This window comes from Calliphora vicina, chromosome 5 (assembly GCF_958450345.1).
Source record: "Calliphora vicina chromosome 5, idCalVici1.1, whole genome shotgun sequence".
Taxonomy (NCBI): domain Eukaryota; kingdom Metazoa; phylum Arthropoda; class Insecta; order Diptera; family Calliphoridae; genus Calliphora; species Calliphora vicina.
The window spans coordinates 91,666,835-91,683,062 of record NC_088784.1 but is presented as its reverse complement, the minus strand read 5'-3'; the positions used below and the strand labels follow the sequence as shown (position 1 = coordinate 91,683,062).

The following is a 16,228-nucleotide window of genomic DNA, read 5'->3' as shown; positions in this document are numbered from 1 at the left end:
CTTTAAACTACTTCTAAATTTTAAACAGCAGCCAACACAACAGAAAATTTCCTTAAAAAAAAAATAACAAAAATTTCCTTAATAAAAATTAAAATGAGGCACAGGCATAATTATGTTTTTTTTCTTTGTTTTTGTTTAATTTGTCGGTGTTTATAAGTTTATAGGGTAGAGCTTAAACTTAAGGTATATATAATTATATAATAAAGACAACATATAAAAACTAAATAAAAAAAATAAATATATATTTTTCTTTATTTTTTTTCAATATTTTTTCCACTTTATTAATCATTTTTTTTGTTGTTGTTGTTGTATGAATGTGCGCATATATATTTTCATTTATTTTTTCTTTCATATTTATAAATTTAAAAAAAGCATTAAAAAAATATGACACAATTTAAAAAATAGCTTTTGTTTTTAAACATTTTTAAAATAAATGGAAACAAAAATTATAATTATAATAATAGAAATAGAAATAAACACAATTAAATGAGACAATAAAAATTTGTATAATTATGTATTATTACGTTTTTTTTTAAATATATGTATTGTATATCAAGAGTTAATTATTATTAAACATTTACAAAAAAAGAAAACAAAACGAAAAAAATAAAAATTTGTTCTTTAAATATTTTCTTTTTCTGGTGTAATATAAATTAAGGAAAAAATAAAAAGCATTTTACAATAGTTTTTTTCATAATGTTTTTTAATTTTTTTTATTAACTAAGGATACATTCAGATTGCACAAATAGCTGTCGAAATAAGGCGCCTAACCGTTATTAGTGGTGATTCGATCTTACAAAAGTTTGGTAGCAGCAAACAACATTTAAAATATAATAAAATATGTTTATATTGTTATTTATTTTAAGAACTTGTTTAAATAAATAAACATTTGTTTAAAAAGAAGTTAAAATATATATAATATTCACGCTTATTTTTTCAAATATTTGATCAATCTGAAAGTAGCTTAACAATTTATTTTTAAGATCGAGAAGAAATTGTTATTTTTTTTAATAAACCAGTAGAGTATTCAAAAAAAAAAATATATATAAAAATATTAAATTCACTAGTTTCATTCAAACAAAATATAAAGTAGCAATAATTAGCATGCACAAGTTAAACGTTACTATTTTTCTAAGCAACCAATTATAAAATTTAAAAAAAGCTTAAGTTTAGGAATATTAAATTGAAAATTATTTAAAATTCTTAAAAAATCTAATGTATTATCTGATTAACAAAACTTTGTTAAAGTAAATGTTTTAAAATTTTAAAAAAATGTGTAAAAAAATGTTTCGCAATTAAAGTGTATATTTTAATTTAATAAAACTTTAATTAGATTTTCAAAATGTATCTGCTAAATACCATATTAGTTATGAGATATAGGTGATGCGTAGATCTGTCAGATTACTTTCTTAATTATTTCTAAATTATTTTAAAAAAAGCATGGGCTAATGTTTACTATTTTTTTTTTACAAAAAGATCTAATAAACATAATTTTGAATTATCAAATGTTCGTCTTGTTTAATCAGTTAATTATATTAACCAATTTCTGATTAATCAATTATTCGATTAATTGAACATTTGATTATTCATACTCATGAACTTTGAATAATCAAAAGTAAGATTATTCATTCTTTTTATTATTCAAAGTCCATGATTAGTTGAATTAACTTAATTTTAATTATTCAAAGTTCCTGAATAATTGACTAGTCAGAAATTAGAATAATTTAAAATATATTAAATTTGAATTTTATGTAATTTTTGCTTTTCTTTATGTTTATTTTATTATATATATGTATGTATATATTTTTTAATATTTTTAAACAAAAATATTAAAATTTGAAATAGTTTTTGTTAATCAGAAATGTTAATTAATTGATTAATCAGAATGTGTTATAGTTCGATTAATAGCACATTCCTAGTTTTCACAAAAATTATATGTTTGAAGTAAAAAAATATGCTGCCATAAAAACCACCTTTTGCCAAAGAAAACGTTCATAGTTTTATATCAAGAAGTCCCATTTTCTCAATCTCTGGTTATTTTTTATCGTGATGATATACTGACAGTTCTCATACAAAATTTATATTAATTGGAAGTATATCGTTACGAAAAATGTTAACCTGATATTGAGAAATGAGACTAAGACTATAAAATAATTATTCCATTAGATAAAAGCAGGAAGGTTTTTTAAAATAATTGTGATAATTAAATTTGTTGTTTTTAAGTTAAAAATACTTAAAATTTATCCTCTCAAGGGATAATTAGATAATTTTGTCTGTCATTTAAGTGAAATTATATATATTTTTTTAATATATTTTACTTTCTTTCAATCTATACTTAATATTTTGAAAATTTGTGTAAACTAATACCAATTTACTATCAAATTTTAAAATCTATAACCTAAAAATTAATGAAACTACAAAATATGAAAAAAAAAATTAAAAATTTTTATTTAAATTGTGAAAATTATTTAGAAAAAATGTTTATACTGGAATTTTGTGTCATAAATTTATTAAAAATGGACAATATATCAACAACTGTCTGCATAAAATGGAAAATTAAAGAAATATATTTAAAAAAAAAAAATTATTGAGCAAATAATTAATAACTAAAATTGAAAAATTTAAACTATTTTTATATGAATTTATTATAAAATGATCTAAATAAAGCTTTTTATACTAAATAATCTAAATTTTGTAAATCAAGTGTGATGAGACTTTGAATTTAACTTTATAGATTTCTATTAAAAGATTCCAAAACAGTTTGTTACTTTAAAGACCTCAAAAAGAGTATTTAGATTATTTTAAAATTATGTTTACTTTTTAGAATGAAAGTAAATGTAAAGAAATTATGCATACACAGTTATTATATGTATGTAAGTGCTTATGTTAAGTTTGAATAACTCTTTAAGTGCTTCATTTATGTATATGCTCGTTCAATTAGTTGCTACTTTATAGTTATTTATTTGAATTTTTTTTATTTAAAATGTTTAAAGAAATTTTGTTTTTATATTGCGTGACAATTGAAACCATTAATTTAAAAGTATGTTTTTTGTAATTTTTCCCTATTATCAAAAATATTATTTGCCAACTGGGAATAATTTTGGAGATTTTAATGATTTAAAAGGAATAGTTTCAAGCCGCCACAAAATATAGTAATATTGATATTCCCTATCAATTAGAATTTATTTAAGAGTAAAGTAAATATAAACGTTTCTCTACTGGTTATTTAATTATTTATATTATGGGTAGGTAATATTATAAAATTTTTCCATTACATTTTATCATTACGTTAACAAAACACATGCACAAAAAAGGCAGCGATTTGTAATGCTGCGTTTTTTGTGAGGTGTTTGTTTTTAACGCAGTAAGTTATGTATTTTATTTAGTTTAAACTTATGAATAAGGGAGATAGTTGTTTTTTTTTTCATTATATACTTTTATTTTTTTATTATTTTAATCAAATAAGGTGTTTTTATTATTTTAAATTTTGTTGTTGTAATTTGGTTGTATGAAAGGGAGGGGGGTATTGTTTTATAGTTCATTTCAATTAAATATTTTTTGTTTGTTGTTTTTTTAATTCAATTTTACATTAAATGTATGTGGTAGGGTTTTATGCGTTTTCTTTTCACGTTTCATATTTCTTTAAATTTAATTATTTGTTTTTTTTTTATTATTAAATTAGTTATACATTTACAAATAAATGTTGATTTGTGTATGTGTGTGTATGCGTGTTTTGTTTCCGTTTTCTTTTTTTTTTAATTAAATTTTTATATATAAATATATATTTATTATAATTATATAAATTATAATTAGTCATAGTAGTACCACCAATAAAGATCTTCATAAAAATGTGGTTTTATAAAAAAAAATTGTCTTCAGGGGCTTTTTATTTCTCTTTTTCGTAAGATGTTATTTTTTGTATTTTATGTTTTTTTTAACCCCTAAATAGTTTTTGTTTTTACACTTTAATTATTATTTGTTTTTTTTATTTAAATATTTTTTTATTTTTCTTTTTTTTATATAATTTGTTATAAAGTATATAATTTTTTGTTTGTTTGTTATAATTAGCGTTATAAAATGGTTGGTTTTTTATTTCTTTATTAATTATTAAATTAGTATATTTTTTTTCATTTTTTCCTTTATCATATTCAATATTTTTTCGGTTTTGATGTATTTTGTTTAAGAAATTTTGTATTAAATATTTGTATTATTTTCTTAATAAATTTCTTTTGACTTATTTTCTTTTTTTTAGTGGAAAAAAGAAGGAATTCATTCATAATTAATAAAATCACAAAATTAGTTCTTTTGTTGCCTAAAACCTGTTTAGACCAAATTATATTCCTTTAGATTTGATTGGAGAATCGTATCCTTAACAGCTGCAAACACAAATCTTATATTTTCCGTATCTAGTTAATAAAGAAAAAGAGAAAATATGTTAATCATTGAAATTTGAAATATTTTAAACTTAATTACAAAACAAAGTCATTCACACACAATTTTATGATATCGGGGTAGGGCAAAGAAGAATGCCGAGCAAACTTGTAGTGAAATAGGAAATACTATTTAAGATGATCATTATTTTTTCGATTAAATTAATTTTTGCACATAGAATGTTTGTATTTTATTCCATTCCTTACACAAAATAGCCTTATGTCATTGTACTGATATAACTTCAAATTCAGCTTCCTATCAGTAAAAAAAACCCAAATCAATTCGCGCTGTTAACTAGATCACGCTTTAATAAATCACCATGGTGTTCTCAATAAAAAAAATTTCTCCAACTAACTTACTAGACATGCACCCCAAACCATTACAGAGAGTTTTCAACATTTTACAGTTGACTTTACAATGATTTTAAAGTTTTCTCCATACTCTAATAGGTCCAACATTATAGAAGAAAATTATTTTGGTTTAGTCGCAAAATTGATCGTCATCCGTCATTTGAAATATGCGTTACAGCTAAGGTAATCGCCTCTATGTAAGCAGTGTTTTTTTCGAGCTACTCTGAATGACCAAAAACGTCGAACTATTCTACTGCCACTTATAAGATATTTTTTCGGGAAAGTTCTTGAAATAGCTTATACATAACGTAGCAGCAGAAAAATCTAACGATTTCAAGGAGTATTGGAAACTATTGTAAGCTCCAAGAGAGTACAGATACCTTATAACTCTATTAAAAACCAATCGTAACTTCTTCATTATGTATCCAAAGGTTCCACAATACACCTCCAATGCATATAAAAATACTGGCATAATAAGCTCATGAACCATTCTTTCTTAATATGAATAGGAAGCTTTAAATCTAACTTGTATAATTTACGTAAAGTAAAATTTACTTTTGATACTAGGTATATAATTAATATGACTTTCAAAATTCAATATAGTGTCAAGTATTACACCAAGACACCTTAACCTGTCAACAAACTCAATCAAATCGCCATCCAGAGTTACGGAAAAATTATCACAACTGTAATTACCAAATAACATTGCTTTAGTCTTGTCAGTATTAACAGAAAGGTCATTATCAGAAACCCAGTTATGTAACAATCCAACTGTATAATCATTTGTGTTCTCCAAGTCATCAGGAAATTCTATGTTGCTTTTAAACAGCAACTGCACATCATCTGCAAAAAAAAATGAAAGACACTCACTACTCGACACAGTATCAAAAAGTTCATTCATAAACATTATAAAAAGTAGAGGTCCAAGCACAGATTCGTGATGAACCCCACTGTGAACTGGAAGCACTCCAGAAGCACAACCACTACAAAAACTTTTTTTTGCAATTGATCTTAAATTTCCTAATTCAGATATATTATGAATGAAAAATAATAATTTTTTTTCGCAAATTTTATAAAAAAATTTTACTGGATTTTCTTAAATATTTTTCCTATTAATTGTAAAAATTATTTAACTTATTCATAATACATGAAAAATCTTTCAATAATACTAAAATTATTGCTAAAAAATTGTTTTTTTTATATATTAAAAAAAAGAAAAAGCGAAACTTTTTTCGTACAAATCATACTGATATCGTAATTTTTAGGTAAGGAACTGGGGATCTTATATAAATTTGTTTTCTTAATCTTCCCATATTTTTGTTAAACATAGTAAACGACCGCCATCCTATGAAGAACACAGAAACCTAAAGAGGACAAAGCAGATACTTAACCTAAATAGGCCAACATTCAGAAGACTAATTAGTGTGTTAACTGGACGTATTGAATTGGAGACTCATCTGGCTCGCTAGCACTTCAATACAATTTATAGCGCATGTGAAGAAGATAATAAAACGCAGGAACATTAAATGTGCCAATGTCCAGCATTTAGACGAATTAGAGAAAACGTTCATAGGGACACCACAAGAAGAATTGAATATTCTAATGATTCAAATTGGAAATTGTTATGAAACTACATATATTGAGGAAACTAATTTTAAACCTAAAAAACGGAGAACACTTTATTTATGAGTGTACAATATACAGAAATAGGTATATGTGTACACCTGAAATGGGTATGGACCACATTAATACCCTAACCTAACCCTAAATTATACAGAAATTATATATCACTCTATTTGTGAAACATTTTCAATTGCCAAGAATTAGACCAAACAAAAAGCCAAATCAATAATTCAAATCGATATATTACATACTCATGTTTATAAATTATAAAATCTCTTGTCAAATTTACTAACAATCCCTGCTAAAATTACAGATGATTATTCATTCCAGAACAATGACTCGTTGTATTTTAGAAATTAAAACTCAAACTAACATTTTATTATAAATGAAAAAAAACACACACACATTTATTTCAGTAATTTATTAATAAGATTCTATGAAATAATATTATAATTAAATTTAAAAAAAGAAATAATAATTATATTAAATACATATTTTTTTGTAATGTTAAACTTTTTTGTTTGAATTTTATTATACTTTTCGTGTAGTTCATACAAATTCCAAATAAGGCTGGCAAATATATATATATGTAGAAAGGATTAATAGGAAAAAAAAGGATAATTGAACGTAAAAACAAACAGCCAATATGTATACTTAACCCAAATTAAATTCTTTAAGAGCATTTTGCATAATTGTATCTTTTACGGCGCAAAATACAAGTTTAATATTTTCAGTATCTGTTGAGACATATCAGGAATTTGTAACGTTAAAAAAAGAATTAAGAAAAAAAGTTTAAAGAAAATTAGAAATTATTCGAAAAAGATCAAGACCAAAAATATACTGAAACTAAAAAGCGGTTTAACAAAAAAATCTAAATAAAACTAGCAATACAAATGGAAATATGTATATGATGAAAACCGTAAAAAATATTTAATTATAAAAAATACCTGTAGTTATTTGCACCTTGGCCAACAATTGACCATAACATTTTTGGAATATGTTGTAGAAGATAAAGATTTTCAATAAAGTTTTTGCTTGCGGAATCACATACACACTCATTCACTCATATTTGTCATTCTCACATTATTTTTAAAGTAAATATATAATTTAAAATAGTAATATTACGGAGCTTTAATAAATTGACCTTTTCTATATATTTTTCATATTTTCATTTACTAATGGATGTTATAATCTGATATCAGCATTTTAAACTTTGACATTTTTAAAATTATTAAAGAAGACATGGATCTATTGTTTGGAGTGGAAAATAAGTATTTCAAATATTTGTTTAAACGCTTGACAAATTGTAAAAAAATATCTATATCTATTTTTATCCCATATAGCTAAGGCTAAAGTAGTAAATATTTTTAAGAATATATTAATGTCCGATTGATGACACATTCAGAATGTTAAGAGAGCTGGAGTTAATAAAATAAAAACTCAAAATAGTTTAGAAATCAACAATTTCACACATTTAAAAAGTTTAAATTAAAACTAATCAAATTTAAGGAAGTAACCAAATTTTTATAGTATCATAATTAGATTGGTCAAATGTCATCAACTATAAAATAGACTGCGAAAGGGTTCATTAAAACCCAAAAGACTATAGTAAATAAGTTTTCGTATTGTAAACACAATTTTCTTAAATACTACGAAAAATTTAGTTTGTCAAAGTTTTTTGTTTGGTTAAATGTGACATGGATTATTTTCAGTGTACATCACTTTATCGTTATAAGCTCCGTAATTTAATTGTTATCGTATCTGCTTAATAATTCCAACTTACCTGTAGCACATGTAAAATGAGAATAAATTATTTTCTCAGAATCTGGATTTAAATCCACAAACATACGTAGAATAAATTCACGGGCGGCAATGGCATCTCTTTGGGGGCCTAGATTGATTTACAAGAAAAGAAAATTGTACAAAACATTTAAAGCGAATTTTTTTGTCTAGCAAATACTCTAGCAATATGTAGTATTACCAATATACATTATACTAATCTTAGCAAATTACATACTGCATATGTTATGAATTCAAAATACGTACAGTACAATACAACCAAAAATAAAAACGTAATTTTTTGCGCTTTAAATAGAAGAAATATTTGTTGTTTTTTTTTATACAACCTGTGGCTGTAGTAAAATGAGAATAACATTGACGTTCTGGATCAGGATTTGCTGCTAAATATTTTTTTAAAACAAATTGCTTTGCAGCGGCATGATCGCATTTTGGACCTTAAAGGTCATAAAATTAAAAAAGTTTTTAAATTAATTGTTTAAAATTTTTTTTAGATAAATAAAATAAAACCAAGACTTATCCTAAATTTAATATACATAATTTCATTAACATATTTTGTTTAGTTTGTACCTTCCTTAAAATTAATCGTAAACCTAAAATCCTCCACCAAAATGAATATTAGCAAAATGTTTTCATTGCGCTCATCACTTGCGACATTACTGAGTAAAATCAAGTAGAAATCTCTAATATAAATATCAGGATCTAGATTTAATATTAGTTCTTGTTTAAAGAAATCGTTAGGGAGCTAATATTTTTTATTTACATCTGTTCTAGAAGAAAATAAACATTAAATTTAATCAAATTCATTATACGCTCTATATGATATACTAGTTTGATTTAAGTTTATTTTCTTTTAGAACAGATAAAATAACGGATATTTAAATTGTTTTAAAAATGTTTTTTTATATTATATTTATTTTCTTCTTTTTAGAATATTTCGAACTTAAATTGGAGCCTTTGAACATATTTTAAAAAGTATGAACAATTTTAATTATTTTTTTTTTAAATTTATAATTTTGAAATTGGAAATTCAATACAACTAAATATCATAAACCTGTATTGTTTGTTATCAGGTTTATTCACGATATAGAGATTATTTTAACAGCTTTAAATAGTTTTCGAGCATAAGTTCGGATTTGAACTTTTGAAACTCTTTTAAAAAGCTTATATTCTGAAACTACATTGAATATACCAATGTTAGTTACCGATTCGAAACAGTTAAATGTTAACGGTAACGCTAATTTGGTTTATTTCGGTAACGGTATTTTCGCAGTAACTGTAATTGCAGTTATTTTGAATAAAATATTGAATTGTAATCATGTTTCGAACATAAATTGGAATTTTCTATTTCGAGTTTTTGTACATATTATAAAAAGCTTATATTCTGAATCTACATTGAAAATATATTCAAAATTATTAATTATTTTTTTTAAATTTTTAAGTTCAACATTGAAAAATGTAATGATCGATTTTTTTAACATATTTTAAAGGGTTATATTCTGAAACTGCATTGAAAATAGTTTAAAATGAATGAACATTAAGCTTAAATTTTGGTGGAGGATCTATTTGAATATATAAATATGTAAATGGTACGTTATAAATTTAAATTGTTATTAAATTATTTAATTGTAGTAAAACAACAAAAAACACTTACCATCATATTCAGGAAAATAATCTACCAAATGCGAATACATAATTTTTTCTTCTAACAAGTCTTTCTTATTTAAGAAAAGAATTACCGATGAATTCTGGAACCAGGGATACGTAATAATAGTTCTAAATAAAGCTTTTGATTCTTCCATACGATTCTAAAAAAAAAAATAATATTAAACATACATTTATTAAAATAATGTATAAATTGCATTATACCTCATTATCAGATTCGAATAAAATTTGATCATATTCCGATAGGGCCACTAAAAATATGATTGATGTTACATTTTCAAAACAATGAATCCATTTTCTTCTTTCTGAACGCTGGCCACCGACATCTACCATTCTGTGTGCACAATATAGAAACATTATTAATTTTATTATTAATATTTATTAAACAATATTCATATATATAACAACAAATACTATGACCATACAAATTAATAGATACTAATAGAAATTAAAGCAACATCTTATATTTTTAATACAACTATTTAAAAATAAAAAAGTTAGTACATATAGGCATACGTTAGGACATTATACAGTTGATGTTCATGTTCTTACTATTACTGGATCTAGCAATAGTATTCTTTTATGATTTGTTGTTCGTTTTTAAAGATAAGTACATATTATGTGAATTGTATACCTAAATACAATGCCATCCAAATCGAATGGATATTCCAGTATACCAGTTGTTGGTACACGAGCACGTAGAATATCTTGCTCAGATGGTAAATAGTCGGCTTGTTCAATACGTTCAAGATCGCTTAAGTAACTATATTATTAATTAATACATATATAAAATTATTAAAAATTTTACACAAAAATGCCGCATAAGAATATAAATTATTCCTAATGTCCAGTCAATTTATCAAATTAAATTTTAAGGAAAGATATAGCTTGTTAGCGTTAAAAATATCCAAAAATTTCGTGTAAAATCACTTTTAATGTAGTTTTATACATGATAAATGTGTATTACTCTATTGTTTGATACATAGATGACAACTAGATAGGTAACTGACATCGAAAAGTCTGTTGTCAAAAACCTAATTCATGAGAATGTATTGCCGTGTATTTTGTTAATGTATCGCACATACAGAGAGTCTCTAAAGTGAGTAAACACCACAAATTATTTGATTTTTTATTAAGATAATGAAAATCCTAAAATCTGTCCATCCATTACAATTTAAAAGTTTCGGTTTATTGGAGGTTGGTCTGAAAAATAGATCTGGTTCTAAAAAATATGATTTAAGTCGGTCTATAATGATTTTCATGATCTTAACAAAAATCAAAAAATCCAGTGGTGTTTACTCCCTTTTGTGGCTCTCTGTATGTGTGAAAAGAGAGCAATTTTGTTAATTTTAAATTTAGATATTGAACCTATGATTACATTCATTATAGCAGAAGACTCTGTAAGAACATCATTCATTTGAGATAATTCATAAATAAACAGCTTGGGATGCCAACGTATTCCTAGTAACCAATTTGTTGTCAACAATTTGATATATGTAAATAATAAAAAGATAAGAGTTTAAGAAAATAAATATAAAAAATCTTCACCGATCACCACAACAACAAAAAAAAAAAATAAGACGCTTGTTAAACATGCACAATTAAAAGAAATATATGTATATATTGTTAAAAAGACAGATAAAGTTGTTAGTTTAAAAAAGAATAAGAGTAACATGCATTAGAAACACGTAAACATGTTTTGAACGACAAGGACGTAAAATAAATACCTAAATCGTATTTCTTCTAAATCAAAAGGATATTCAATAATCCCCGTTGTCGGTACACGAACACGTAAAATATCCTGTACACTTGGTAAATAATCAGGTTGGGCCACACGATCAAGATCCATAAGATAACTAAAGTAGTAAAGTGGTAGTAGATATTTTTAAAAAACATTATCAATAAATATAAACGGAATTTCAAAATATTAATACATTTTACAAAACAACGGTCCTTTGGTCAAATATTCCACATTCCATGGCTTTTCAAAAAAAAAAATATGAGTTTAAATTTAAACATTATTACTTACTATTTAGCTGAATCTGTTAATTGATATTCTCTTCGTCGATCGTAACATTCTTGTATGCCAGTATCGGCCCATAGCGTTTTTATGGCTGACAAATATGGGTCTTCAAATGAAGTGACTGTTTCATAATCAATGCTCATAACAAGTTCAGCAAGTTCCTATAAAATTTAATCAAATTAGCATTATATACAATATTTATAGTTGTTTACTTACCGCATGATCAGCTGCGCCATATGAAATTCTTAACATATCCATTGCTTTTATCATGGACTGCATAGCCATGAATATATTTTGAAACACTAATTTAATATAGCCACGTTTATCATCATCGGAGTAACCGCTGCCATGAATAATACGCATCTGTTTAATAAATGTGGATTTGCCGGATTCACCAGTACCTAGTGGTTAGTCAGTGTTAAAATAAAAAATAAAAAAAATCAGATGTTTGTTTTATATTAAAGGTGTTCGTTCGTTCGTTCACATTTCTCCATTTTCAAATTTTGCAAAGCAGGGAATTTGCTAAGTTTTTAACAAAAAAAAAAAATAACAACAAGTAAGAGAGCTATATCAGGATGTGACGAATCTTATATACATTCATCAATGACTTTTTTAAAATAAAGATTGAAAACAAGTTTTGTTGAGTAAAATTTTTGGTGAAAAAAAATCTGGTAAAAAAATATTTTGGCACCCGATAAAGTATATTTATTCTGGATCTTTTTAGATTGCAGAGTCGATATAGCCAAGTCCGACTGTCTGTTGAAATCAACTTTCCGTAGATATTTAAAATCGGGCCACAAATAGCTGAGATATAAGCAAAAAAACCACGACTATCATGATTTTTTAACTATTTTCAACTATATCTGGATTACTAAGTCATTAACATAGACAATATGGAAAACTAATGATAGACCTTTTCAACAACGAATATAACGCCATAGAAATTCGGAAATTTTTAACCCAATATTTTTGTTTACCAAAAATTTGATTTCAACAACAATTGTTTTTCACCGACAATTTTTTTCAACTTAATAATTTTCTATCATTAACTTAAAGTATATACTTTGTTGACTTGTTGCCTTTACGCTCTTATTTGTTGGCTTTACAATTATAAATAACAATAGTTATAATATTATTTACCCAATAGTAATAATTTCAACTCCCTTCGCGCATCTCTCTTATCACGACGTAATTGTCGCTCGATTTCTTGATTGATACGCTTCTGTTCCTTGGCCTCTTCTGATAAACAGCACTCCATGCTAACTAGATTTGAAGCTGCTAACGCTGCTTAAACGCCACACGTTGAATGAATTTTATTTAATATATTGGAAAAATAAAATTACCAAACAACAACTGAAGCAGGAAACAAAGTCAAATGGTGTCAATGATTTCGCGTCTTTTACTTCTTAATGAGGGAAACAATTTTGTTAATTGGTGGAAGTGGCAATAGACGAAAGAAGTTTTAGAAAAAGTCTTTAGAAAATTGTTTGAAGAAAAATGCTTTTAAATGTATAGATGACTGCTTGACGTTTTTGTTTGTTTAATAGTTGAAGTCTTCTACTTGCATTTCCTTCTAGCTGGAGTGGGATTTCGTTTTTTTTTTCTCGATTTTATTTTTATCCAGGTTGTAAAAAAAAACTTCTTTTAGCCCTTATACGAATATGTTGTTGTTGCCGTTTTGTATAGCCTGGTGTTATTGGTGTTTGCTAATTGTTTGGTGTTTTTCTTTTCTAATTATTTGCTTTTGTTTTTCTTGATATCGTCTTATCTTAGAGACTATGTTTTATTAGATGGAAATGATCATAAATGCCACAATAAGTTTTTTGGTTTCAATTTTTGTTTTGAATTTTTTTATTCGAAACGCACCAGCACACCCAGGCTGCTCATTAATGTCTATGTGATTGATATTTGAGATGATTATGGAGTTTGATGGTAAAAAACGTCACGTCAAAATATTTCCCTTTTTTTAGTTTTTTTATTTTATTTGCTCCTGAAATTATAAAAGAAATAAAGATCTAAGTTATTAGAATGTAATGAAAGTAATTAATTTTGTTTTATTTATAATAAAATATAAAGTTTTAATTAAATATGATCATGCTTTTATGCTTTATTTGTAAACAGAAATTTTAAATTCCGGCTATATAAAATTTCTCTAAAATTAAATATTAGAGCATTTAGAAATCGAACTTATAAAACTTAAGGAAATAAATAAAAGATTTACTATTTTAAAAACTATTATGAAACGATTTAAAGGAATTAACCAATTTCATTCCAACAAAATTAAAATATCACTCATATTCAGTCAGGGCGACTTTCAAAGAAATTAAATATTCTGTTTTTCACGTTTAAATAGCATAACTGATTTTGTTGTAAATATTTGTTCTATGACAATTCAATAATTAAATTAAGGAAATGCATATGTATGTATTGTATTGTATTTTCCGTAAATACTAAATCACCTACATATTTGTGAGAATAAACATAATTATGAATTTCTATTTTCTTTTGTAATTTAAAATATTGATTGGATTTCTAATATATTTTCTTGAAAACAAAATAAAACTGCATATATGCGTAGTTTTCAAAATAAGCCGAAGAATTGTGCAGCTTATTCCAGAGATAGGTATTGATTTTTGTTTAAATATTCCAAGCCACTCAAGCATTATTATTTTCATGTGCATATAGTGATTTTTACATAAAAAAAACAAAAAAATCAATGTCAAAATTCTTTAAATTGTAAATATGTATGGCTATTTCTATTTTAATAATGTAAGTTTTTATAAATTTTTAAATTTTCCAAAAATTCACGGATATCAAATTGAGAAATTCTTCGTTTAATAGTCAACAAATTTATTTAAATTGATTAATCGAATTATTACATCACTACTACAAATTGACTTCGATGAATTGTGGACCGTTACTAATACAAATTAGAATTACAATTAGTACGATACTTAAAATCGAAAATGTTTAATTTTATTTTTATAAAAATACACCTTTTTATATATAGTTTTCTTTTGGTTTAATATTTTCAAAATCTATATTTTATTGTAATAAAAAAAAAATAAATCACGACCACCGCTGTTCGTATCAGTACAACGGTATTGACTGATGATTATTGTAAAACTATTCGCGTGTTCGGTAGTAAATGTCTTTAGACTTTTCTATTCTTCCAATAATTGTTAAATGACCGTCCACAAAATAAGAAAATGTAAAATTTCCAAATAATCTGTCAATATATACAATATTTTTGTTAGTCATAGTATGCCGATTTTTTTTATTTTTATTTTTTTGGTTTGCCACTTTATTTCCACACAAAGGTTGTACTATTATATTCCAGCTAAGACAACAAAGTACGAATCTAAGGCTTCTCAATTGTATCATTTTGTACTACTGTATTCCTCGGCCAAGTGCCACTCTCTACCTTTTCACCTCCCACCCTTGAACGGTTGAACAGTTTTTTTGTTTTTATGTGGGCATAATGTTCATTTATTGGAAATTGTACGACACTACACTTTTACTACACCGTGTCATGTGTGACGACGCTAGCTAGATATTGTACGATAATCCAATTGTCTTTAAACTTCATAGTAGTAGGTATAGGTAGACTTCAATGGCAAAATTTTAACGCACACAACTAAAACTATTTGAATTTCTAGTAAAATGGGAAGTATACGAATATAAATATATATGCGGATTTAGTGATAATAGAATTAGATTTATTTTCCTCACCAAGAAATTATGTACGACAAAGGTCAATTATCAAGTATGAGAACATGTATGACAAACTAAGATTTAAAATGTGGCAAAACTATTTGTTGACATTATACATATTGCTCATTTGCAGCAATGTCGTCATAACTCAAAAAACGTAATTTTTCAGGAGTCGCATTTTTAGTTTTTAAACTGATATATAGTTTTTTGAGTTTTTAAGGAAAATAACAAATACATAACAAAATATTACACTATTCTATATATGTAACTTAACGATGTTAATACATGTAATGAAATTAGGACAAAATGCATTTAGGGCGAACCTGTCTGTTGTCTGTTATTTAAACAACTTATTTACTATATAATGGTGCTATTAACTGAAAATTTGGGTTTTATGAATTATGACTTTGTTACAGCAAATGAGCGATATATTAACTTAAAAATTCATTCTGCAATATACACAAATTCAATTAAAATTATTTATACAGTGTTTTCAATACAATGGAAAATTACAATTGTCTCAAACCTAGACGTGTGTTTCGGTTATTTTCTTGGTAGAATCTCCAAACTTGGCGTGTATTTTCCTCAGCGTTTGTCACCGCCAATCTGTCTTATTTGTATACTT

The 16,228-nt window shown here is 25.1% G+C and overlaps 1 protein-coding gene across 2 annotated transcripts in view; it reads right to left on the bottom strand.

Annotated features, from left to right (window-relative positions):
* Nucleotides 1-244: 244 nt before the first annotated feature.
* LOC135962203 (guanine nucleotide-binding protein G(q) subunit alpha) overlaps nucleotides 245-16,228 on the bottom strand; it is a 29,969-nt gene continuing 13,985 nt past the window's right edge. For both annotated transcript variants that reach the window (XM_065513985.1, XM_065513986.1), the window contains exons 3-10: nucleotides 13,030-13,879; nucleotides 12,106-12,290; nucleotides 11,896-12,050; nucleotides 11,594-11,722; nucleotides 10,071-10,200; nucleotides 9,856-10,009; nucleotides 8,188-8,295; nucleotides 245-4,406 (exon numbers count right to left, since the gene is read on the bottom strand). In XM_065513985.1, the coding sequence (XP_065370057.1) occupies nucleotides 4,324-4,406; nucleotides 8,188-8,295; nucleotides 9,856-10,009; nucleotides 10,071-10,200; nucleotides 11,594-11,722; nucleotides 11,896-12,050; nucleotides 12,106-12,290; nucleotides 13,030-13,147 (1,062 nt within the window). In that variant the 5' untranslated portion in view covers nucleotides 13,148-13,879 and the 3' untranslated portion in view covers nucleotides 245-4,323. The remainder of the gene's footprint in view (nucleotides 4,407-8,187; nucleotides 8,296-9,855; nucleotides 10,010-10,070; nucleotides 10,201-11,593; nucleotides 11,723-11,895; nucleotides 12,051-12,105; nucleotides 12,291-13,029; nucleotides 13,880-16,228) is intronic.